Source organism: Platichthys flesus, chromosome 9 (assembly GCF_949316205.1).
Source record: "Platichthys flesus chromosome 9, fPlaFle2.1, whole genome shotgun sequence".
NCBI classification, from domain to species: Eukaryota; Metazoa; Chordata; class Actinopteri; order Pleuronectiformes; family Pleuronectidae; genus Platichthys; species Platichthys flesus.
The window spans coordinates 23,241,468-23,267,824 of record NC_084953.1 but is presented as its reverse complement, the minus strand read 5'-3'; the positions used below and the strand labels follow the sequence as shown (position 1 = coordinate 23,267,824).

The 26,357-nt window shown below is 40.1% G+C and overlaps 3 protein-coding genes across 3 annotated transcripts in view; 1 reads left to right on the top strand and 2 right to left on the bottom strand.

The window, feature by feature from the left end:
* The first annotated feature begins 3,055 nt into the window (after positions 1–3,055).
* Positions 3,056–12,520, top strand: LOC133960670 (glomulin-like). The gene is made up of 18 exons (XM_062395461.1): positions 3,056–3,247; positions 3,855–3,980; positions 4,984–5,094; positions 5,183–5,291; positions 6,182–6,431; positions 6,801–6,891; positions 6,977–7,143; positions 7,250–7,303; positions 7,383–7,413; positions 7,494–7,583; positions 9,346–9,387; positions 9,478–9,551; positions 9,991–10,075; positions 10,206–10,315; positions 11,365–11,428; positions 11,528–11,663; positions 12,206–12,300; positions 12,382–12,520. Exons 1-18 carry the CDS (start codon positions 3,206–3,208, stop codon positions 12,475–12,477), a joined length of 1,773 nt encoding a protein of 590 aa, XP_062251445.1. The 5' UTR covers positions 3,056–3,205; the 3' UTR covers positions 12,478–12,520.
* On the bottom strand, positions 10,333–17,125 carry LOC133960688 (protein SPO16 homolog). The gene is made up of 5 exons (XM_062395482.1): positions 16,980–17,125; positions 15,368–15,461; positions 13,115–13,286; positions 12,906–12,984; positions 10,333–12,794 (listed from the first exon to the last, which is right to left on the bottom strand). The coding sequence occupies exons 1-5, from the start codon at positions 17,040–17,042 to the stop codon at positions 12,675–12,677; spliced, it is 528 nt and encodes a 175-aa protein (XP_062251466.1). The 5' UTR covers positions 17,043–17,125; the 3' UTR covers positions 10,333–12,674.
* Positions 17,126–17,464: 339 nt separating this feature from the next.
* btbd8 (BTB domain containing 8) overlaps positions 17,465–26,357 on the bottom strand; it is a 36,608-nt gene continuing 27,715 nt past the window's right edge. The window contains exons 14-19 of the mRNA XM_062395446.1: positions 25,938–25,999; positions 24,698–25,241; positions 23,720–23,807; positions 23,014–23,132; positions 21,019–22,923; positions 17,465–18,834 (exon numbers count right to left, since the gene is read on the bottom strand). Coding sequence (XP_062251430.1) covers positions 18,335–18,834; positions 21,019–22,923; positions 23,014–23,132; positions 23,720–23,807; positions 24,698–25,241; positions 25,938–25,999 — 3,218 coding nt within the window. The 3' untranslated portion in view covers positions 17,465–18,334. The remainder of the gene's footprint in view (positions 18,835–21,018; positions 22,924–23,013; positions 23,133–23,719; positions 23,808–24,697; positions 25,242–25,937; positions 26,000–26,357) is intronic.

The following is a 26,357-nucleotide window of genomic DNA, read 5'->3' as shown; positions in this document are numbered from 1 at the left end:
CAGCAGTGTACTTGTATAGTGAGAATCAGTTGTACTACTTGTGGACCAAATCATAGAATTATCAAAGAGCAGCATCTGTGGTACACTAGTATATAGTGTAAAACAATGTGTCCAATTAAAATTCACCTTTACGGTCAATAAGGAGGTTGTATTGTGTGGTGCTACTGATTTGTAATTTTCCACTCAAATCACCTCATTGACTTAAAGATGCTTCAGAATCTAGAAGTGCATTCCTCTTCCAAGGCCCAACAGTTCCCTCATGAAACCATATTTAAATTCATCAGAAATCCATTTTTAAGTGCACACACAAACTGAGGACTGCTCAGGGTGTTCATCTATCGCAACAGATACTTACGTCAAAGCTTTCAAATAAATGTACTTGTCAATCAAAAATAAACTGCAGGTGTAAAGTAAAGCTTTGGACTGGGTCAGATTTCACACTGGAACATTGTCTCTCCTGACACGATGATACAGTCAGCAATATACCTCACTACTGTTATGTGATTGGACCAAATTAAAGCCGAGAGAAGGTTCAGACAAAACTTTAAATATCCAATTCAAATATCTTTTCACACAAAGAAACCTGCTTTTCTCTGCATTCTTAATAAACCTGCAGTGGAAGGTACAATGTTGTGGTTTTTTTAGACTTCACTTTCATTTATTTTGACTTTATATTAATACTACACTACATTTTGAAAAGCAAACATATAGGTCTATCCTTAATTTAGTTATATATATATATATATAGTTATATTATTGTCTAAATAACAAGAACTAGCATTTAACAGGATTTAGCAAAAATGGAATCAGAATCTGTTCTGTTTATTTAGCTGTGTGGTCACTGTCACACAAATCTGGTCACACCACACACAGACACACACACACAAACACACACAAACAGAGACGCACACACACACACACACACAAACAGAGACGCACACACACACACACACACACAGAGACAAATATTGAATATATTTGATAGATATTATTGATACAATATTTTTGACTTATCTTGCACATTCTATCTTTATTGATACGGTCCTCTAGATAAATAGCGCCCTCTTGAGTTGAAAGTCATTACTGACTGGTCATTTGTATTCTTTGTAATGAAAAATAAAAATCAACTGATCAAGGAGCTGATACAGAGTGATATTTAAATGTAAAGATGAACCATTTTCTGTTTTGAACCCACTGTTACAAAAAGAGAAGGAATTCCATTCCAAAGAAAATAATTAATTTAGGGCCACAGTTATAATGTATTAGATGACCTGCTGTACGAAGAGGACATAAACAGCATCATGAAAACACATCAATCATGATCCATGATGTTGTTTACTTTAGTCCGTTCTTCACCTGGGAACAACTGTCCAAACTAAACCTCACCAGCCTGCAATTACCAGAATCAGGGACAAACATGGAGTGAGACGCAGTCTGTCTACTGTATTTGCTTTGTGGCTTTTGTCTGAGGCTTTCATCACACGGCAATACACAGAGCAAACCTGAGCAGCAGATGTCAGCTAAATCCGACCGTTCAAACACGCTTCTCTCCCTATTCATCTAAAATCAGGACTTGAGCTGCTCCTCTAACTGAAGCTGTCCGGCTGCAGCAGGAAGTCACTGATTGTGTTTCTATTATATGATGCGTGCATGTGAACGCTGGAGGGGAAAGAGATGACTTTGAAGCCTTTGTGTTGACACACAGGAGCAATACGTTGTCATTAAACAATCATGGAAAAGCATTTCTAATCCATGTGCCTTGCTGTACGAGAGGCTTTACCATTTAATTAGAAGGAAGTCTGGAGCACCGAGCTCCACGTCACAGGTAGATGTATTTATGTGACATACTGTCAGAACACAATGAGGCTCAGAGCAGTGCTGCTTGTGGTAATTCAAAGGAACACAGCAGTTGTTTTACTTGTTTAGTGAGAATCAGTTATACTACTTGTGGCCCAACAAATTCACCTTTACGGTCATTAAGTAGGTTGTATTGTGTGGTGCTAGTGATTTGTAATTTGCCACTCAAAGACACCTCAATGACTTACAGTTGCTTCAGACTCTAGAAGTGCATTCCTCTGCCAAGGCCCAACAGTCCCCTCATGAAACCATATTTAAATTCATCAGAAATCCATTTTTAAGTGCACACACAAACTGAAATATCAGTATCCTAAACATGACCGATTTTTTCTAGCAAGACCTACAAATTATTCCTTTGAGAAATCAAGGGAAATGTTGAAAAATGGCAAATTCTAAATCTTGCAATGTTAAGAAAGAAAAAATAAATAAAAATGCTGATTATGTTAGTCCAAACAGCAATGGCCATCTTGTGAGAAACCCTTTAAACATGCCCATATGGCTTTATACAGGAGACTGCAACGACACCATGGTCCCAAAGCAAGAGACCCCCTTCTACTAGTTTTCTGCAAAAAGCTTCTTAACTTTACAGGCTTGGTTAAGAACATCCAATTGTGTCTTTATAATTGTTCTGGGATGTTTGCACTCAACCTTAACTACAGTATAATAACATCTCAGCATGATGTGAAGAAGCATTAGCAGTCATGTAAAATGAATTGATTCAAGAAACATTAAAGAATTATTAAAAATAATGAATGAATATAATTTTCATCAACATTGCAGATATTACTACAATATAAATGTATACATGTAAACTGTAGGACAGAGTGTAAGGGCAGAGGATGTTACACCTTGTACAGATTTGTTAACCCTGTGAGGCAATTGGTGAATATGGGTTGTATCAAATCAAATTGATTGATTGATGCAGTTAAATAAACACAAACACTTAGTTGACTACAAAACTATTTACTAAAGGAGCTCTGGTGTAATTTATTTTGAGTCCCTCCAAAGCATGACCCCCTCAGCACTATGTATTTCACAGGGCCGGGAGTGTTATTGCAAATAGAAGCTTCCAGACACGTCCCCGTCTTGTGCGACCACACATCAGTGCTCTGGTTTAATCCTATTACGCATCGAGCACAAAGGCAGATAAGAGGTTTATGTCGGTGCTGCTCACAGACTCAGTGTCTCTCTTTCCCTGGAGACTGTAGTAGCAAAGCTTCACTTCATTTGGTCATTTTGATACCGCTGCTGACACAGACTCTTCTACCTGCCACTGCTTCTATTGTGGCGTGTCCAAAACAAAGACATACTGTTAAGAGGATTGCCTGTGAGGACTGAGGACGCACTGATGATGAATGAAGACCAGGTGAATGACATGATCCAGACATGGGTAAGTTGGCAATATTCTACAACTGTGATACAACTGAGGTAATCATATACCCAAGATAACCCATTATGATGATTATGTGGACTGAGACATTCTGAAGTGTGCACTGAATTATTTACACAACATACCTGGATAGATTCACATCAAACTGGCCTAGAACTGGAGTATCGGTGAGTCGGCATGCAACCTCCTCACAGCCTGCAGTTACTTATCAGAATATCATGATAGTAGACGGGTCTACCTCCAACGCTACAGGAAGTAAACAGCTTCTGACAGTTTGAGTAATTTCATTTCTAAAACTGATATTGCTCAAACGGTTTGTCTTAATTCCCTTCAGTATCAATAAAGTACCTAACCACCCCCCCTCTCTCTCCCTCTCCTTTCTTTCTATCTATCCATGCCTCTCTCTCTCCATCCATACATCCAACCATTCCCTTCTCTCTCTGTCTCTCTCTCTATAATCTATTCCGTGATGAGTCTTGTAGCTCAAGACATTCATGTGATCAAGATTAAAGAGGGGCAAACAACATTTTAATACAGAAACAGATGTGGAAATAAAAATCAACTGTTCATCAGAGTTTATGTTATAATTCTCACTTCCTGTCTTTAGAGAGATACTCCAGAGAAAGATTTGACGCCAGACGACTTTCAGTGGTTCAAGAATTTGGGATGTGCGTGTGTCACCGGGGGCGACTGTGCACAGCTACTGAAATGTATTCAGCATGAGAAGAACCAGGTATTTCTCCTCCAACGCACACAACACTGACAAAAATCTGCTCCATCATCATCCATTCAAACAAGCACACTCTGCAGATATGAAGTGATCGTGGAGTGATAGTGTTAATCCTTCAAACCGGACTAAAAGCAGGAACACAGGCACGCTGCAGCCTCCTGAGCTCCAGCGGCCATGTGTCTACTGAAGTGCACAGCAGCAGCCTCTTCCCCTGCTGCCCAGCTAGGCCAAACATCAACATGCAGCCTGCTACTCTGTGCTGGCTGGCCTCTTGACCCGGAGGTGTGGGGAGAAAACAAGCAGATATTCAGGCAGATTTCTCGCTCCACTGATAACCCTCTTCAATACAGCATTTCTCTAAGTGCCCATGGTTGTCCTATATCTCCACGCTCCATGCAGCTCTGTGTACTGTACTTTGAGAAATATCTTACTCCGTCCTCCGTCTCAGGCTAAAACATTCTCATGGGCTTCAAATGATTGATTATCAAATGAGAAATCCTTGGCATATAACATGGACGTAGCGAATAGAACAAGACAGGGAGCGAGATGGAGGAATTGAAGTGCGACACAATTTTCATTAACAAGTACTCATGAGATTATAATTCTGTAGAAAAAATTCAGAAACTTTTGATAGCCACACCTTTTTTGTATAAGTCTGAGCCATTTTGCATCAGAAGGATGTCTTGTAAAAAACAGCTCCCCCAGCTGTTTTCCCCCAGGGAGAGCACTTACCTCAACCAAGGCCCAACATTTCTCTTACATTCAGTCAAGCTAAAGAAATGTTAAAGAAATATAGAGAAATTCCTAGATCAACCTGAAACCAATGAAATCACACTTTAAGCCGGAGGACTTGGTAGCAGAGTAAGCTTAAAACTGCAGTTGCTTTTGCATGCACCTTATTTAATATAGTGACTAATGCAAATTAAAGGAAGGGCACAGAAAATCCAAATCAGCAGGTGCTCTGTTTAACCGATGGGGTTTGTGTTTGTGTTTCTCTTGCTCTCAGGAGATTGTGAAGTCTATGGGTTGTGTTCTCTTGGAACCTCTGGTAAATGGAATAGTAAAAAAAGTGAAGGGTCTCTATCACTGCCAGGCTGCCATCACTCATCTGACCCGGGTAGGTAGGAACTATTAATCGACATACTGAAGAATGCTTTCTAGAATCCTTTCCATCGGGTTAAATGTTTGCTTGTTTGTTTGTTTAGACTTGCAGGGCAGACGAGCTCCTGCAGAGTTTCCTTGGACTGATTGAAGACATTCATCCTGGTGCCATTTCTGAGACCATCATGGTTCTAGTTCCATACTTTCAGACAGGTGACACAACTGTTTGTGTGCTGAAATACAATGTATTAAACCTATATCATATACTGTTTCAAAGCTATGATAGATATGTTTTACAACATTATGAGTTTTGCAAATTATCTTAATTTACAAAGTCAAATTTAAATTTGGTTACAGAGAGCACCGTGCTGATTATATATGCTTGTACAATATATGGATCTTTCATAAGTAACTGTAATGACTGACAGGGTAAAGTCTAATGAACGGATATGTCATTGGAGATGACTGAGATATGCACTCATAGCTACTCTCCTAATGAATTATGTAAAGTGCTATAATTGTAATGGAGACATGCCATTTACAAAATATTCGACATTCTGTGATATAACTTACACTCCAATTTCTCTACATCTTATGTGTAACAAATACAGGGGTGGGCCAAGGGGGGCACTGGCAACAGCTAAAATCTGATAGGCCTCTCAAGTGCCCTCGTCCTGTCGGTAGTCTATGACAAATTTATTTACTATGCACTTAGTAACAATACATATAACAGTTTGTTTAGAATTTCTAAGCTTTGTTGAAGAACACAATGTGCTTGAACAAAGAACATTTATCAAGATTGATTCAAAATGTGAGGCTTTGCTCAAAACTATAGAGCTAAAAGTAAACAAGGAATGACATGAAGGCAACTCAATGAATCAGGAAGTGTGAATGGGTGTTGGACATATAATGGGCGCCTCTGTGTAAATTGTGGCCCTTAATGGCCCCTGATCTAGAAAAATCTCCCTAGATCAGCAAGTGACCAACTATTATTATAACCATTGTCCCTCATGGAGAGGAAGCACTCTCCAATTCATGGTCATTCTGTTGTTTTAATAACATGGTATTTGGCTCCCCCTGTTGTACATGCATGTTAAATGTAGTGTTGCTGCGGCTGGATGCCAGAAAGGCAGCCTGCGTGGGCCTGGTTCTGTCTGCCCTGCAGAGGCAGCTTTCCCGGCTGCCGGTGCCTTACACCCAGCAGCAGGAGGAGGCTGATGAGTTCGGACTGTGTCGCTGCTACTCGGCACTGGCTGAGTTCACAAAGTCGATTGTTGAGGAGGTGAAGAGGAAAGATGGAGACTGTGTTGGCACCGCCAAGGATGAGGAGCTGAGGACTGAGCTTCTCAAGTTGTACGTTTTATGTTTTTGTTTATGGTTTGTCACAGACCAACCAGAAGTCAGCGAATCAGAGTTCGAAAGAGTCTAACTAAGTACCTTATGAAATCAAATCATTTTTAGAAGTTTATCTTGGTATGAGTTAATTAAGTGAATTTATACATACTTCCTTCAATTTTCTGTCTCTTACAGCTAAAAATAAAAAACTTTCTATTCTATTCTTATACCTCTGTTAGACTGATAGTTTTTAGGATCTTTCAGTGGATAACAATTCATATTTAAAATTAACAATACTTTTCAGTGTAGTATTTACAGTTAGCAAAGAGAGTGAACAATTATTAACACATATATTAAAAATAGGTGATCATCAGTTTTTCTTTGCAGCTGCCTGAGGAGTTTGCGAGATCCTTTGCTGGAGGCCGAACTAAACCGAGACAGGAAGTCGTCACTGTGGCTCTTTGCAATGGAGATAATGGTAATAGAAATATCTTCTCTTCTTCTTCTTTTTTAAATCCATAAAGAAGCAATGTTACATTTACAGACCAGTTTCAATTCTACAGGTCACACTACCTGTGATCCAAGTGTCCCTCTCTGAGCTCCTGTTCTTCAACTCTCCGAAGAAAAGCCCCCTGGCGGACAACAGTCAGTTGAACGAAGCGAGAGCCTGCCTGGCTTATTTACTGTTTGTCCAGCGCATCAACATAGACAGCTTTCCAGCAGTTTACAGGTGTGACAACAGGCTTTAATGTGTCACACTGATGATGCATGGGTGACAGTGTTCCTTGTAAATTTGCTCGACAAACAGTTAAAACTGTAACTTTTCCCTGTTCCAGTCCTGTGTTTATTCTACGGTGCAATGTGGAATACATCAGTCAACTTCTCAGCAGGTAGGCTCTCAATATCTTGAGATATCTTTTTTTTAAACTGATTAGTTTTCTAAAATCTCTCATCTTGCTTCTTTGACAGCAAAAAAGAATCCCACTTGCTTAAAGGCCTGGTAATTTACCATCAATCATACTATATCTTTGCTAAAGGTGAGATGAATAAGAAACCTGACTTTTTTGTGTTACCAATCAGGCACTGTATACAAAAAGCTTGCAGGGCGTGCAGGACAACGGCCTACCAGTGAGTCTACTGGAGCTAAAGAGCTTCTACAGTGCACTACAGGTGAGATGAGCACGTCACATCAGCCTTACAAGATTATAGAAGGCTTTCAGAAATATGATTACTTCAATTCAATACAGATTTATTTATATGGTGTCAAATCATTAAATACATTATCTCAAGGCACTTTACTTAGTAAGTTGAAAACTTACACCATTATAGAGAAACTCACAATTCCCACAATGAGTAAGCACTCATTACAATTCTAAAATGCAAAGCAATAAAACATCAGCCTGCTTATGTGCATAACACAAAATGTGCATAACACAAAACTCGCTCAGTCTCTAATTTTTATTTGTATCTGCACCAAATTTACACACTCATAAATATAAGTCGCCTAAACTTGCCTACTATCCTTAAGATCCATGAATTTTTATGAGAAAAACTCACAATGTTAAAGAAAGTTGTAATAAAATCTGGTCAGGTTTTATTAAAAAAATCCAGTCTCCTTCAGGCTTACTGCTTAGGTTTTATTAACAGCAGAGTGCTTTCATTTTGAAAATCCAGCGTCCTTTGGGGTTTACTGGTAAAATCTTGTAACTATCTAGGGGCTTTTATTTTGAAAATCAAGCCTCTATGTGGGGTTTTTGGTGAGGTCCTATCACCAGCCAGGGGCTTTTATTTTGAAAATCAAGCCTCCTTTGGTGTTTCCTGTAGGGATGCTTTTTGGTTTTAGCTTTAGTCTGAATCTCAATAATGTTCAATATTTTGTGAGACAGATTCGTTGATCAAATCCACAGACTTATCTCTGAGTACAGTTGAAAACCAGTGTTTAGAACCACAAACTGAGCATTTTATTAGGAACCTCCCTTTCCACCTTTATCACATCTCAATTAAGTTTATAAAACATCAGAGACCCGTATTTCTACATTGATTTAGAAAACAACAGCAACATTAGTTCTTTCAACCACAATCATGTCAGTGTAATTATAGATTTCTGTCTTTACAAAGAGAGAACTAAATATTTGTGATATAGGAAGGTCAGTGTTTGATTGACAGCTGATCTCGGTGCGGAGCAGAAACGCCAAACTTTGAGTAACAAATATGGAGACAAAAGAAGTTAAAGATATTAACACAGAATCTAAATCACTGCTCTTTCAATGAACTCAGCTCTGGCTCCGTGATTATAAAACGAAACTCCGGCCTAGAGAGGCTGAGTGAATGTGGTCTCGACTGTGTGGAGCAGAGTGAAGGTTTCAGAGAAAACAAAGTGCGCAAAATGCTTGATAAATAAATAAATCGTAAAAATGATAACTCACTCATAGAGGAATAAAAACATAAAAAAATAGAAAAAAGCTTAAGGTAAGGTTAAGATCATGTTGACTGTCCCCGAGAGGCAATTTGGTTTGCAAACAGTAGTCACACATAACACATCATAACAATACATAAATACATAAAAAGAGCACTAAGAATCTATTAGTCCTTTGTTCAAATACTAAAATATATCAAAATGTGTGTGTGTAATATCACCGAGCCTGCATAGAGGCTTGATTTTCAGAATATAACCCCCCAGATAGTCACAGACCCTTAACAGGAAGGATGATTAGAGGCTGAATTCATAAAATAAAAGCCCCTAGATGGTTACAGGATGTTACCAGGAGACCTGAAAGGAAGCTGAATTTTCCAAATAAAAGCCCTTTCGGATAGTGGTGGCTTCGCTGAATACCTCTGAACAAAATATCAGTGTGCCGTATAGAACAAAAGATCGGTGAACAATCAAAATCTTCTGACCAATCAGTGACCTGCTGTGCTTTGTAAATCACAGAACCTGCGGCAGCTACTCACTGACTGTCCACTGCAACATTTGGTGAGTATACAAGTAACCGTTAAGACACTAATTACTATTCCACTTCTGTGATACTGTGTCGTTTTCATTTTGTGATCACTGCTTCTCCAGAGAACATCAGGACTACAGGTTCTTCAGCTCGTAATCAATAAACTGGATCCTGAGGCAAAGCACAAGTTTTTCAGGTGAGAAATCGCAAAGGTCAAAATAAACTATAACTTTAATTCAAGTACATTTTTTTCTGTTTCAGAGTTTTTGAGAAAAGGTTAATGTGAATACAGAAAACATTTGGAACTTAAGATTTATTGCCTCTAACCACATGATTTGTATACATTTTAACTAAGGAAAACCTATACAATCAACCAATCATTAGGCAGGAGTGTAATGTGTAAAATGAAGTAGTTAGGTTTAGGAGCTTAAGTTCATATTCATATGAAAGATCAGAATGGAGTGAAAAGGTGATCACAGTGACTTTAACTGTTGCATAGTTGTTGGTTTCTGAAACTGCTGATTTCAGTGGATCTTTCATTATCAATGCATATTCTCTTAGTATTTGTTGTGGCTTTATCATATCTTACTGACCAAAAAACTGAACTCTTTTTAAAATCATGATTTGTTTTACAGGTGTTTGTTAAAAACAGGCAACCATGCAGGTGTAGAGAGTTATGTAGTGAAGAACATCAAGAATCAAGTGGAAGTTTCCATGGAGGTGAGGTTAAAGATGACAAGAATCACATTATTATTTTTCATAAAATCTCTCCTTTGAGTTTAGCCTCAGTCTCTGTAGCTGTTTATCTGATGAAATTGAACCTGTTTAATGTATAACATCTGTTCTCCAGCCTGGTAACAACAATAAATGGTTCCTGGGAGAGGAGTTTATCTCACTGCTGGGACTAGTGCTGTGTTTTCCACAAGGTGCTGAGACAGATCTGCTCCACAGTATGGACAGGTAATAATAAAATGAACAATTTGATATCAAATCAAAACTGGGCCACTTTTTTTTTACTTTAGCAGCTTCAAATTTATATTTTGATGGTCCACAAACTTAGAATAAGGAGAGTATTTCATCTTCCATTCCCAAACCTGTAATACAACTTTTGTGAGATTAAATCATAATGTTCTTCAATTAATATGAACTGAACTCTAGATTAGTTAGAAAACCAGCGTTTATATGAATATTCAGCCGTGAAATGTTGCAAAAATATGAAGAGAAATCTATACAGAGTTAGGTGGATTTGTTACAGCAGCAGGTCTTCTGGTTCAGGAAGCTGATGATCATAGGTGATGTCCACCATTCAGTTGTGTTTCAGTTCAGTGAGGGAGTCACTTCAGTCAGTGGTTTAGTCAGAGTGCCCCTCAACACACTCTCTACGTGAAAAACGCATCGCTTGGAGACGGACTGAATTAATTACCACATGTAGCTGCAGGGGGGGCTGCTGCTCAGAAAATGTTACATAGTGTGACAGGCATTTCTAACTCTGAGTCGACACCAGATGACAAATATGTTACCTCACAAATTCTAACCAGACTGGGCGAAATCCCTTAGTGACAGTCTAAACTTTTCAAATCACACACACAGTGGCTTATATTTGGTAAAAATCACAAACCATATATATATATATACACAACTGTAGATATATACATCTGTTTAATGCTTTGACCTATGTACAAAAACCCCAGCTGGATTGCCTGGGTGAGGGTTTCTAATGTTGAAAAACCAGACACGCCCAAGGAAACATCTTTTATCATGTGCCCAGAGGCATCAGGGGATGATGTTTGTTAAAAAATATAAAAATGCATCTACAGTTTAAATGAAAGAGCCAAATTACAGCACATTTAGATGATGAACAAAATGATCTGGATCTTTACTCAGCTACAGCCCTCTTACTTGCAGTCCAAATTCAACTTTATCAAAATTTGGTTTTGTCTGTAAATGAGAAAACTGGGACATATTATTCAGACTGAGCCATTAAACAATAGCTTGTATTTTTTGTCCAGGATAATGGAAAGTTTAAATCTTCTACGCTTTCTCCTCATCAAAGACAAAGAAGTGTGGAGCCAAGTAAGTCAGTGTCAATTAAAGCTTACCCTACTCTTCTGTCAAGCCCACCTGGTTAACACAGAGAGCTGATGTTCCACTGATCTGCTCCTTTTCCCTCAGACAGATGTATGGGAGGAGCTGGTTAGAATCAAAGATGAATACCTGAAAATGCTGCGTGTGTGTATCAGCATGTCGAGAGCATATTATTCTGCTCAACTTAAGGCACTGAGGGAGGATCTAAAGCTAAAAGTCAAAGGTAAGCATTATCTGTTAATCAAGTCATTCTCAACCTGTGGAAGAGTTTGAAAAGTGTTTTTGGTCTATAAACATACAGAGATAGTGAGCGTGGAAAAACGTTATACAAAATGCTCAAATAAAATGTAATTGCAGTTTAGAAAATAAATATAAAAAAATCTAGTAACAAGGTAAGGAATATTGCGGCAGCAGACTAAGGTGCAGAGAAACACATCTCAGATTCCAAATCTGACCAGTTGGGAGCTGCATTATGTGCTCAGTGCTCAATGTGCTGTGCCAGCATCGACACAACCTGTCTGCTGAGCTGAATATAGTGAGGGACAGGAACTTCAGAAAAGCATCATTATCTAAATGCATTACTAACATTCAGTCCCTTCAGGGGTTCCTGACATATTGCATTCACATGACTAAGGGTTGAGAACCACTGTTTTGTCTGGGACAAAACGAAACTGATGCAACCCTGCACAAGCTGCTGCTGACGCACTAGTGGAACCACTACAAACTTTTTTCAAATGGTGAAGTCTTTCTTTTGTCCTCCTCCAGAAGCCAGAGAATCTGCCAGATCCAGCACATTAGTCAAACGCATCACAGTGAAACATCAGGATGTGTCCAATATGTCCCCCGAGGTCAAGCATCAGGTCCAGAAACATTCTGTCCTGTCAATCATCCTTTTTGATTCTGGCCTCTGCAGACAAGCTGACTGTTCTCATGTGTCACAGGTGTTGCAGAGCGCTTTGGTGACCTTTGACCTGATGGAGAGTCTTATTTTCCGCATTGAAGAGATCGCAGAGGAAAAGCTAAAGATTCCAAACTAAACCAAGATGAGATCACTGGGTTATTTTTTCTTGACTGTGTTTTCATTTATTTTTGTTAACAGTAAAATACATGCATTAAATAAAGTGTGATGTATTTCATGCCAAAAGTGTGAAAACAGAGCTTTTACTTTTGTTTTTGTTATGATATACATTTTGTAGTGGTTAGCATAAAACAACACCAGGGTTTGTGAGAACAATCATCTGCTGAGCTTCAGTTTGTCTCTAAGCATCTGCCACACAGGACTGCTGTCGACGATGTGAGTCTGAGCCTGCGACAAGCGTTCACAGATGTTGTCTACATTGGGCTTACTGGTAGCCTGCAGACAAATAAGCTCCAAATTACGTAAAGTATCACAACGGCACAAAAGCATGTCTAATTTATTGTTTAGCTTTACCAAATAACTTCTGTTTCCTGCCTTTATATTTACCTTGGCGATTGTCAACATTCCTTCAACGACCTCAGCATTGTTTCTGACGGGCAGAATCCTGAGATTGCTGCCAAAGAATCTGAAAGAGAAAAATTCAATGTATGACTGGACACATTATTCATAATAAATATCTAAGAATTGCATTGGCTATGTGACCACAAGCCTTATGACATTACTGTCCGAAAAATTTGTCGAGGACTTTGATCTACCTGCACTGAATCTCTGACAAGATCTCCAGTTCCTTTTTCCCAGTAAAGGGCGTGTATAGAAGTAGAAAGCTGTTGCGGTGTACTTGCATAAACTTTTTTATCTTCTCAATGACTCCTGACTCCTCAAAGTGGACTGGTAGCTCTTGGGGATCCACCAACAGAAACGCAGTACCTAGGAACGTGTTATTGTTTGTTTACTTGGAGGCTTAGATTTTCCACAACATCCATGACAACTTATAAGGCAAATTTGTGTGACTGTGTTTCTGTAGGTTCAGGTAAGGGTCCAAAAGCAGCTCATACTCAGTTCAATACTGGGTGTGGACAATGTAAGGCAATTGTATTGAGAGGACTAATTGTCCCAGATGATCTACAGATGGTCGATCTCGACAGTCTTCATTGTCGATCCCTGTAATTCTCTGGACTCAGTGGCTGTCAGATCAACTGTGTGTCGGTTGTCTGTTGTTTACACTGGCATTGTTCCGCTACTGGTGGTGGAGCTACTGGTATATCTACTGCATTTCCTTCCATACAAGTCCTATTATGTACTAGACTAAATGTCAGAACATTACGGTATAGAAGACTTTGATCTTCCAGGCTTGCGATTGCATCAAAGCCCTGCTGCTGAAGTGCTTTTACTTTGAAACGTGTTCGGGAAGTGTTGGAAATATGTATGTTTGTGACATAGACAGATAAACATTGTGGTTCACAGCAAGGGATGTCAGGATATGAGATTTTGGTGTCGCAGGCCAAAGGAAGAAGACCCCACAAAAATGTTTTATTAAATGTCTGTAGTATTTTACACACATTATTTTGGTCCTGCAAATGAAACAGCTAAGCCTACCCTTTTATATTGAAGTTTTAAAAAATTAGAAATTTAGCATTCACTGTATCGTCCTTTTGAATCAATAAGTCACCGACAGCAGAATATCTTGTTCCTCATCAAGACTGCAATTTCCAATCCATGTCTTTTCAGTCTGAAATGTAAGCATGTTCAGATTTTCAATGCCCATTCTTGACTATCGTAAACATCCCTATTCACAGCATAAACAGAGAAAATCATCTTTCACCTGAGTTTTAATGTTTATCTGATGAATTTATGTCACAAAAAGAAGTGGTGTAACACTTCCTGAGTGCGTTTCCGATAATAAAGGCTTTGTAAAACCATGGTGCTGCAGAAGCAGCTCAGCTGCAGAACAAAGTGTGGAACGAAGAAGCAAAATATTGCGCATTGATCAGATGCTGTAAATATGAATTGATATTGTGCATTGAATATACAAAGTTGCATAACTGCCTTTCTTTGTTTATATTTATGTCCCTACATTGAACCTCTAACAGAGATGGCAAAAATAATAAATATGAACCTCCTAAACTCTAGACTGTACAACTCATCTACCTCTGTCAGAGCCACCATCACAGAACTGCACTAAATATACCTGTCTCCTTGCACTGTGTACCCTATACAACACTCCGCTCCATATACTGGAACACTTACTCCACATCATACTGTATGTGATATGTGTTAATATAAACCATAGATACTATATATCATTTTATACAATAATATTGTCTTTGCACACTCTGTCTACATATTCTTACAATCATAGTATATTATATTATCTATTGTATAGTCAAACACTTATATTTTTACCTCTACTATATATCATATCATATTATATCATACTCTTTGTATATTCTTTGTAAATATAAGTCTATATACACATATTTATACATGTGAACATGTTATTATTATTATTATTATTATATTTACTATTATTATATATGCTGTTGCTGCCATTACTACTATATACTGCTATTATATTGGTATAATTACTATCATATATAAGTATATATTATTATTATTGTTATATTATATTATATACTATATATACTGTACTATTTTTATATACTGTCTAACAATAACATTACCATCATATCATCAGTACTATTACCATCATCTTGCCACTGCACCTTATCTACCTATTTGTCTTGTGTTTCTGTTTTTATTCTTTCTACCTACCCCAATATTTTTTTTATTTTTATTTTATTCTATTGTATTGTATTTTATTGTTTCAAATATACCAGCTGCTATGACGACTTCATTTCCCTTCGGGGATGAATAAAGTAATCTATCTATCTATCTAAGTGGGGTTTTGGAAGATATCGGGGTCATAGATCTTTGCTTAAAAAGTGATGTTGGGCTTGAAAAGGTTGATGACCACTGATCTACAGAGGTTCTAAACTCAGCAGGTTTACCTGACAGAGGAAAAATAAAGGCTCCAGCCTCAACGCTACCAGATGATCTGATTCTGTGCTGCTGTGCCATCAGCATCCTGACTGTATCATGGTTCTGGTAAAATCAAACAAATAAACACATAAAAAAAAACTATAATTAAATTCACTTAAATTTATATCAATATATATTTATACACTCACCGGCCACTTAATAAGCCACACCTGTTCAAACCGAGCACCAGAATGGGGAAGAAGGGGATTTAAGTGACTTTGAACGTGGCATGGTTGTTGGGGCCAGACGGGCTGGTCTGAGTATTTCATAAACTACTGATCTACTGGGATTTTTAAGCACAACCATCTATAGGGTTTACGGAGAGTGTTTCGAAAAACAGAAAATAACTACAAAGCGGCAGCTTAGTGGATGAAAATGCCTTGCTGATGTAAGAGGTCAGAGGAGAATGAGCTGAGTGGTTAGATATGATAGAAAGGCAATAGTAACTCAAATAACCACTCGTTACAACCAAGGTATACAGAATACCATCTCTGAACGCACAACACGTCGAACCTTGAAGCAGATGGGCTAATAACAGGAAACTGAGGCTACAATTTGCACAAGCTCATCAAAAACCTTGCCTGGTCTGATGAGTCTCGATTTCAGCTGTGAAATTCAGATGGTAGGGTCAGAATTTGGCATAAACAACATGAAAGCATGGATCCATCCAGCCTTGTATCCATCTTGCCTTGTATCAATGGTTCAGGCTGGTGGTAGGGGTGTATTGGTGTGGGGGATATTTTCTTTGGGCCCCTTAGGACCATTGAGCATCGTTTAAACATCCACGCCTTGTTGAATCTATACTACGAAGAATTAAGGTAGTTCTGAAGAAAAAAGGGGGTCAGACCGGTACTAGCAAGGTTGTACCTAATAAAGTGGCCGGTGAGTGTGTATATACAGTATATATATACATAATTGTAAATGTATATAACTGAACATAAACACATTTAGTATGTACACCAAAATGTGTATATATGTACATGTACGTATAAGTACATGTATTTACTTTTATCTGCAGGCATGTACATACATATACACACATAATGGTACATATATTTACCTGAACACACAAACACACACACACAAACACACAGGGTGTCTGTGTATATAAACCAGTTTGTGTAAAAGTACAACAGTACGTATATGCACTTCTAAAGAGTGATCCTAAAATGTTTTTATTTTATTGAAGTATTATTTGTATGTATTCGGGTGGGGGTGGATGTGTTATGGTTCTGTTGTATGCATTGTTAACACTGTATGGGTATGTTTGTGCGTGTGTTCAGATTTATACACTTACATTATGTGTACATTTTAAGTGTAACGATAAATAAAGTTTTGACTTTGGTAGTCTTAAAATAAATTTCCTGCTGGAAAGAAATACGGATGAACTCTGTTTTAAAAGAGAGTTCATATCATTTTAACGCATATTAAGTTGTGGTGGCTGCGCGTTAGCTACACAGCTTCACAGCTAGCTAACCCCTGTGCTCATAGCCTGTGCTGACCATAGGTGCTGACCATAGACGGTAAGGTGCTGACCCGCCATCTTGAAACAAACAGATGCGGCACAGTGTTGCCCTCTACCTGAAGAGATGTGCTGACTATCACCGTGGTTTTCCAGAGAGGCGCTTCTCTGTGTGTTGTCATTGTTTCTGCTGCAGGGTTAATAACTCTGATAACAACACTCTGGTTCACTGACGGCTCCTGTTCTCCATGTTGTCCCCGTTCTGACCAAGGTTCTGACAAGTTCACTATATCATGTCCAACCACGAGAGGGCGCTGTAGTGCCGCCCCGCTGTCCCACCTACAAACAACGTGCATCCTTTTTCTTTCACGTCTTCAAGATGATAGATTTTTTTCAACGTTAAGAAAAAAGTCCAAATGTTGAGAACGAAGTAGAAATATTGAGAATTAAGTTGAATATTTTGAGGAAGTTTTTTTTTGTTGCACTAAATAAACTTGAAATGTTTAGTGATAAGCTGCCAGTGCTTAATCTGTCCTATCTTGTTTAGTTAAGAGCTTGTATTCCCTTTACATTTCGAGAATGAAGTCAAAATGTTAAGAATAGATGTTTATTCCCCAAACATGAGGCTTTTAATGGCAGACATTTTAAATGGTCACAGCAGGACAAATATTAGCCTTAACTACATCAGTGCCACTCCTGTCCCTATCAGCCAAAGCAGCAAGCACATATTAATATCAATAATTATTCATTAATACATCCAAGGAGGTTATGCATGTTTGACTCATGTCCATTTGATTTTGTTAATTTATAAGTAGGATTAGACAAAAACTACAACTTCGATGAAACCTGGTGGAAGGAGGGGGCATGGGCCAAGAAAGAACACATTTTTGATGTGGCTATTTTTTTACTTTAACATTGTGACGGCATCTTCTACATTTCCACCCATTTCCAAAATCATCCGAGTGACATAGTAGTTTACACCTCGTCAGTACATTCGTATTCCGCAGAAAACCCCCCGACAAAATATTCTTCTTCAACAGGACAGTGAGGTACTTTTTTTTTTTCCATAACACAAACCTTTATTTTTAATATGACACTAAATGCAAGCCAATAGGCCAATATCATTTTTTTCTTTAAGAAACTAATTCATCATATTACCAGAAGACTGTCATGAGAAAAAAATCTTCTTTTTGTCTCATTCTTTTGTAAAGCTTTCAAAGCAACATTAAGTCAAACATACAAAACTATCAGCATGCATAACAGCCCTTCAGTGGTAAGAACCAGTCCACTAAGGGCATGATGACGAATGCACATAAGCTGCTTCAAAGTCCAGAGTTCTGTGGGGTCCAGAGAAAAAGACATGTCATCAAGAGAGACAGATTAGGATTATAAATTATAATAAATTAAGAAAATTATGATGTAAAGACGTCAAAAGTTCAAAGAGAGGATATCAGAGTCCACTAGGGCTGTGCAGTCAGTGATGTGTCTCCAGCTCCACGATGGTCCACTCTCCCTGTGGAGATGCAGCATCTTCCGGGGAGAAGCTGGTCACAGTGATGCTGGTGGAGGAGTCCTCACAGGGCGAGATGAGCTCCGCCCAGCGTTTGAAGGTCTCTTTCTCAGGGGACAAGTAAGCCTGCGAGTCCAGGCAGTCTCGTGACAGGGACAGAGTCTGCTTGATGAGGTACTGGGCCAGGTTGAGCTCCTCAGGCACAGGGTTTATGACGCCCAGGCTGGACTCCTGGTCTGAGAGGAGCTGCTTGAGCAGGCTCCAGTCCCGCTCAGCAAAGTAACTGCCTTTGTCATCGTCCTGTCTTTGCTTTTCTTCCTCTGCTTTCGAGTTAACTTTCCTGTCCTTGTCCGAGCAGTGTTCAAAGGCTTCTCCCACATCCATCTCATAAATGGGAGAGAGGGCTTTTGATGGCCGGCGGTCAAGTTTGCAGCTTTGATCCAATCTGTCACAACCATTGTCGCCTAAAAGCAATTGACAATACTGCAGAATGACAAACTGGTTCATTCCTCCACACTACTTTTTTTTTTTTCATCATCATGTCATCATTAGACTAGTCACTGCCTACTACAATGAAACATTGATTACTGAAAGTCTACCCTTAATGCAACTGTCCCTCAAAACATATTCCAGAGTGAGGTGAGGTCAGCATAGTGAGGAGGCAGTGAGTTGCTCACATTCTGTTCAGTTACAATTGGTTCAAAATTCACCAACCACCTCCAACACAGAGGTGGACAGTTGCCTTAAAGGTAACGCAAAGAGGAATGCTTTTCTGAATGCATCTCTTCATCCACCTGCTCCAACAAAGTCAGCCATGCATAGCCAGCACCAGTAAACCTTTGCATTTAAATAAATTACAGTGATGTTTTGGAGTTTTGCAAGCAGCAGCTCCTTACTTAGTAGAACGAATGATCACACAGCGCCAGTTTATTTTTTGGCATGGTTTGTGTTTACTATGTTAAAAATAGCAAAAGATGAAGTGAGTGATCACTGTTTGATGCAAAAAATGAAATCACTGCCATGTTTGCATTGGGTTAGACTCTCAGTAACGGTGCAGCAGGATTTCTTGGAGTGAAAAAGGAGAGACATGGCAGCTGCTCGATAGACACATCACAAACTGTACATAGGAGGCTACTGACACACAGTTTACTGAACACAAGCTTATAGACAACAAAACAGTTTCTTTTTAAAAGAAGACACCTTTATATCTACTCTAGTGAGGTATGACAAAAGGTGATGGGACAATGTAAAAAAAATTAAAATGGATGGCATTAGGATGGCAAAATAATTTTAATAGTACATGCATGTGTATAGTGCAAAAATTAAAATAACCAGGAAAACAGGAAGAGGTACATTCTCCAATAGAAAAGATAAACAGCAAGGAGATGCAAGGGAAAAGTTCCTTAGTATAACACACTTCTGAGAAGGAGGGGCAGTTTACTGTTGTTTATCTCATATGAAGATTTTGTGTTCAGCCTTTGTATCAAGTTCCAGAAATTTGATTAAATCGTTACCTGGTTGTAATTTACCGTACCACGATTTTAAAAGGTGCTACATTTAACATAAAGAATAACTTTTAAGGTTTTAACTTTTAGATGGTAAATCCTGTAAACAAAGACACCATGACTTGGAAGCCAAGCAGCATCCAGTGATGCTACTCTGAATTTAACACTGTGAACCACAAAGTCAAGATATTTTTGTACTTTATGGCACAGAAGAAGTTTGTGTTTCTCAAAACGCAGTGAATAAAAATCAAACTCAAACAAATGTATTCTTTACAATAAAGCAAAAGAAAAAGATAAAGCTTATGGGGCAAAAAAAGGTAGAGACATGCTGTAACAGAATCCCCTCAGATAGGAAGCGCTGGGATTTCTGGGAAAGGTTTTCTGCATTTTGTCAAACACAAGCCTCAGTCAAATCAATACTACATTCAGTGGCTTGCAAAAAGATCATGTTATTGTAATGGGATTACATGAGCAATTCAATAATATGTAGACGGTATAATGTTATATATAGATCCTTCAACTATGTCAAATTCTCTGTGGCTTACAAAGGCCCAACTGTTCCACTGCTTAAAACAAATGACAAAAATAATCAAAAACTCTTATTTTTTTTGTACATGAAAGTGCATTGGTGTAACTATGTCACATGCCTTGTCACAAAGCAGATTATTTTAGACAAATACAACTCTATCATCAGTCTTAGTGAAATGTACACTGCTTTCCCCTTTTTGTAAATATAAACTGAATTACCTAGGCCTGAAAGCCTCCGACTACAGGTAGTGCAGTTGTTTCAAATGTTCACTTTAAGTTAAATGTTTTGAGGAGGTAAATTTCCGTCTTTAAAAGGATACTGATGTTACAAGTTCAAATTAGCAACAGCTACACAATCCATGGGTTGAGATGAGAGCACGCTTTTAGCTGTGAAAATATGATGCCCACTGATTTCATTTGAACTTGAACTAGTTTCTAAACTAGTATGGTACATAATATCCTTTTGAAGGAGGGATGGTGTGTGTTGGGTGTGGGGAAGGTCTAGGAATCGGAGCAGAGGAGAATGAATCTTGCAGGGATAAACTAAACCCTCTGAGGGGTTTGGATTTGGGGGGGGGGGGGGGGTCTAGTAAAGATCCGTAGGTCATACATTACCTGCTGGAGATTGTGCAGCATTGACAGGAGAGTCCCCTGTCAGCTGAGGGTCATTTAAGTCTAGGTGTAAATCTGCTTTCCTGCTTTCTGAGGGATTGATGTGATTTTTGCACGACCCTCCGTTGTATTGTTCAGTGTGCCGCAGATCCAGGTGGCACGGGCGCTCCTGGGGAGGGAGGTCTCTAGTGTCGGTGTCCACGGTCGGGCCGCTGGACTTCACTTCATCCACCTGGATGTGATTACTCTCCTCCTGCACAGGCTCCTGAATCTCTGTAAGGAACAGAGATGACTCTCCTTCGAGGTTCTTGTCCTTCAATTCTGCATTTTCAAGATGGCACAGCAGGTGGTTATGTTGGTCACTGGGAGGGGCACAATCGGACTGAGGCGCTGTGGAGTCAGACTCAAAAACATCACAGAGAGTCACAGCATCGTCGGGCTGTTGAGGTGGCGTCTGGACGCCGCCCTCTTCTGAGCCCAATTCCTCGCACTCATCAACAGAGAGTAACACCGACCGACGGAAGTTGGAAGTGGACTGGTAATCAGGCTGGTCCTTCTCTTGGTCCGCACCATCATCATCGAAAGCCAGGTTGATGATCCCCTGAAAATGTGGCGAAGGCTCAGTTGGCAGATGAGCCGGACCTGGAATCACCTCAACCTCTGACCTCTCATCTTCTGTCTCATCTTCCTCTTCCTCCTCCTCCTCCTCAGAAGAGAAGAGCTGGTGGTCGGGGACGGTTTTTACAGTCATAGTGTTCTCGACCTCTGAGTGCTCCTCCTCTACGTGAACCTCGTCTCTGTGCAACCAGGAGCGAGGGCGTTGTCTCACTCCCTCCTCCTCGCTGGTAGTCTCCGCCTCTCTCCCGCGTACCCGCACCTCCACTCTCAACCCCGCCCCACCTTCACACATCTTTAACTCCTCTGGAGTGCTCGTGTCACTACTGCTGCGACCCAAGAAGTCATGACAGCGCATGGTGCCACACTTGGACACCCCTCGGTCATTGGAGCAGTCGTCATCTTGCGAGCCTCCTGCGTCGTAGTCCTCTGATCGGGGCTTGATGTCATCAGAGGAAGTGGTGTGTGTGCTGCATGTCTCAGACCCTGGGCTGACCTGAGGGTGGATGCTGCTCCATGAGTCCTCAAAGGGGGTGTGAGTGCTTCCCACGCTGCAGGGGGTGTCTATGGGGACATCAGTGTCTCTCTGGGAATTTGGGGAGCTTACCTCACGAACTTGCCCTCCGCTGATGTGGGCTGGGATGACGCTGCTAGGAGACTGTTTTGCTTTACTCCCTTCAGTCTGTATGCACGCATCTGTAATAGCAGATTTAACATGGGGGGAGTTTGCAGCTGGTGTAACACTCGCCTCATCTCCTCCTCTGTTGGTGTTTTCTGATTCCTGTATTTCAGTCTTCTGGAGACTCCGTGTGGGGTTTGAGTCAAGCTGAAGGCTGAGTAAATCCTCTCCCCCCTGGCTTGTTGACTGCAAACTGTGAGCTGCCGGTGCTAGCGCTACAGCATCTTTATCAATTGGACCAAGCTCAGCTTTACAGTCTGAATTTTTACCATTCGCTGCATCTTGTCCTTTAGGTCCTGATTTCTGGCTGGCAGCAACAGCTGAGGTTTTGGAAGATCCTCCAGACTTTGGTGAAGATTTCTCTGCAGACAATTCTGTTACACTTTTTGGCTTCGGTCCAGTCTTGGCAGCAACAACTGAAGATTGTCTGGACGGGGTCGGACAGGCTTTCGATGGTTTGGCAATGGATTTAGCCGCGGCTCTAGTATCTGAAACTGGTTTTAAGATCTTCTTTTTCGGAGTTTCACAGGTCGCCTTGTGTGATTTGGACCCATCCTTACTGTCTTCTTTCCTGGGCGAGGCAGGCTTCTTTGTGGAGGATGCATACTTAGAGACTGAATCAAAGACAGAGCAGAACAGAACGTCAAGACCTTGCTAGAATGCACTGACAGACTTTTATATGAAGCAGTCTTTGAACATCTCACCATGATGGTCTGGTGTGCCTCTTCCCTTGTTGTCTGGTCTTGCTGCTGCAGTAGACGCTTTCTCTGCTGCACCAGTCTTGACTTTGCCACTTTCTCTCGCACTTGCCTTAATAGTTGGACTGTGATTCATAAAAACAAAGATAGAAACAACCATGTGACCACAAATATTTTACCAAAATACTCCAATAATAAATATACCTGTCTCACATCATCATAAATATATGTATGTAAAGAGCTGCAAGAAAACTCAATTGTGAATTTATACTTTACACCAATAGGTGGTAGCATTTCTTATTTAAGGACAAGCCCAAGACACGTGAGCTGATTATTAATGCCAGGAATTTCAAGTTGTCACTTGTGTCCTTGTTGAGTATATTCTCAGAGACATATCTCATATAGGTTGTTGGCGTTCGGAGTATTGTCTACTTGCAGCTGTATGATGGACTTATATTGATGATTGCAACCAAAATGTTTTATGGAATGTTGAGACTCTCCCTTCAACACAATCTCCCATAACTTTACCATAATGACATATTTAAATAGGTCTTTTGCATTAAAATGACACTTAGATCTAGACTTGTATTCACTGGACGGTAACATCCGAGGGGAGGTTGATCAGCGCGTGGATAGATTCTTTAAATGTTACACTGAGCATTTTGATTAGACAAAAGAAGCAAAGCACCTTGATGTGAAGAAGACAGCTCACCTGTTGGTCTTTGTTGTGTCCAATTTCTGAGGAGGTTTGGCCAGAGGGGATTTGTTCACTGCCCTGACCTGGTGTTTGGGCTTTGCACCTAAAACACAGAAAATAAAGCACATTCTGGATCGTGACTGAGATCATGGTTCGTGCTGGCAGCTGATGATGGATAATGATTACAACTAGATAGACAGTATGCTTACTCACATCCACTACTACCACCTCTGTCATTGCTGCACCCTTCATCTCTCTCATATACTTTAAAGATTGATTTAAAGATCTCACTTGTTAATCTCCAAGGTGTAGTCCCCCCCCCCCGCCTTGTTTTTTGGTACTTTTTTCCTCACTCTTATTAAGGATTAAGGGAGACGATGTCGCTTAAATTCTGATTTCTGAATATGGGCAACATAAATCAAACTAGATTGACATGTAAAATGTGCTGCAAACAGACAGTTTTGCAAACAATAAACCAAGGGAAGACCAGACCAAATAATCTTCAGGGCAGCAGGTTTACATAATACACCAGGCATGAGCTCACATCGCAGAGTTCCAGCTTGTTGATTTCAGGGTGGGGTACAGGGACACGTTTTGCTCCAGCTATGAGAAGGGATTACTCCACCTCCCCACAGCCAACCTTGCCAGTAAAGTTCAAAGTGATCAGTTACACCTCCCCCATGTGACATATTTATGAGGCTTTGACCTCTGCGGTTTGTTCGATGCCAAGAGGCGGCCAAGGACAGAGCCTCATGCTCTTTGTTTCCCTAATAAATCAACATTCATACATGACGCTGCACCGGTCTTCTCAAAGTGCCTCTTGGGCACAACACAACATAAACAAATTTGTCTGCAGGTGCTTTCACGTTCCAGCTCCAAGTTACGCCTGGAGCTACACTGCCAACACTTTGGAGTGGCTGCAGTGATGCACTACATTGTAATTTGTGTCAGTCACACTGATGAAATGTCAACAAGTCAATAAAGAGTGTAAACCTGGAGCGGAGTGGGTGTCGTTGCGAGGGCTACTGGCACTGTTCTCTGGCGAGGTGCTGCCTGATGTGGACGAAGCGAGGGGCTGAGCTTGGGTGGTGCCAGCAGTGCCGTCAGCCTTTCCTGCTGAGCTCCTCTGAGACTTCACTGCAGCCGTTTGGCTTGTAGACGTGCAGCTCGGGGGAGAGGTTTTAGGCCTTGCACCGGGATTTGGCTTCTTGTCCTGCTCCTTACCCCCGTGAGAGCTTCTGGGGCCATTGGCAGCGGCTACATCACGCTTGGCCCCTACACTTCCTGTGCCATTGACAATCGGTGTACCAGCTGATGCTGTCTTCCCTTTTGCTGCTACACTCCGGTCTGCTGGCTTCTTTACATTCTTTGCCTTGGGTGTGAGCCCATCGCCTGGTTTGTTAGCTGTCCCCAGTCCATCAGACTTCATGGTTGATGTAGCACCACGGGAGGCAGACGTTTTATATGCAGACACTCTTTGGGTCCTCTGCAGCAGAAGACTCTCAGGTACAGGTGAAGAACATTTTACAGCCCTTTGCTAGCAGAAAAAAAAAACAATATTAGTCACAGAAAGGGAATAATCCTCAAATAAAACTGAATCCATTAGCTAAGCAGAAGAGAAAAAAAACTATCTACCTCACAGTCTGTAAAGGACTCTACCCTAAACCATCCAAAATCCTACCACTGCCTATCCTATTGTGTTTTGTACCTTAATTAACAGTAACATTCAGATTTTTAGTGGACGTTAAAGAGAAGAAGAAATTATGCTTCTTTCTTGTTTCATGTTGACTCATGTGCGCTCACACAAATTGAAAAAAGTGACATGCCATGGCAACACTCAAAGCTCCTGATCTGACTCCATCCATCCTCTTCATGTGACATCTGTAGCTTCACTGTTCTCAGCCACCCAGGCCTCATATCTATGCAATCCCTATCTGGATCACCCAGGCCAGGCTTATCTCAGCTTTACATCTGTTTAGAAAGTCGCTGCTGCTCATTTCACAGTGCATCTGTTTGCTGTGAGGGTGGGGCATACATGTTATTTGAAGGCCATGATCTGTAATGACTGACTGGGATTACACAATTTGGAAAATGGATTTCTCTAAGATGAAGCACACTGGTAAATTCACATCATCATCACTGAAGTAAAAGTCAAAGTTATGGATAACAAATAGCATTAATTGAGGTCATGTTCTTGATGGAAAAATAAAACAAGTGTTGATTATAATATTACCTGTGAGCTAGAGAGTACTGGCTTTTTACCAAGTCTTCTATTGTCCCCCTTATCAATAGCCTCTGTGAAAACAGAATAAAAGCAAGATGAAATCTCCAATAAACCAGATAGGGTCCTGCCTGCAAAACAGATCATTCAAATACAAATATAACGCGGATGAAAAGGGCAGCATCATTATTCAAGACCATGTTTATGTCACTTATTATGTGCACTAGAGGAGCCATTGTTTTCATTCACAAAGTCCGGTTTCCAGATCCTGTGTTTATGCTTTGACCATAAGGACACAAACATGAAATCAATGGATGCTTAATAAAGCCCCGTCTGGGAATCTATTTCAATCAAAGCACTGCAATTTCTGTATTTTGTACATATACAATTTAGTCCAATGATCCAGTGATCTCATTTTAACAAAACATAAAA

Excerpts from the sequence above, each read along its gene's own strand:
- LOC133960670 (XM_062395461.1), top strand. The coding sequence starts at position 3,206 with ATGATGAATGAAGACCAGGTGAATGACATGATCCAGACATGG. Across the intron at positions 3,248-3,854 it reads ATGACATGATCCAGACATGG|AGAGATACTCCAGAGAAAGA; the intron begins GTAAGTTGGCAA and ends TCCTGTCTTTAG. Across the intron at positions 7,304-7,382 it reads ATCAGTCAACTTCTCAGCAG|CAAAAAAGAATCCCACTTGC; the intron begins GTAGGCTCTCAA and ends CTTCTTTGACAG.
- LOC133960688 (XM_062395482.1), bottom strand. The coding sequence starts at position 17,042 with ATGACAACACACAGAGAAGCGCCTCTCTGGAAAACCACGGTGATAGTC. Across the intron at positions 15,462-16,979 it reads TAGTCAGCACATCTCTTCAG|AACCATGATACAGTCAGGAT; the intron begins GTAGAGGGCAAC and ends TGATTTTACCAG. Across the intron at positions 12,985-13,114 it reads TTGTCAGAGATTCAGTGCAG|ATTCTTTGGCAGCAATCTCA; the intron begins GTAGATCAAAGT and ends TTTCTCTTTCAG.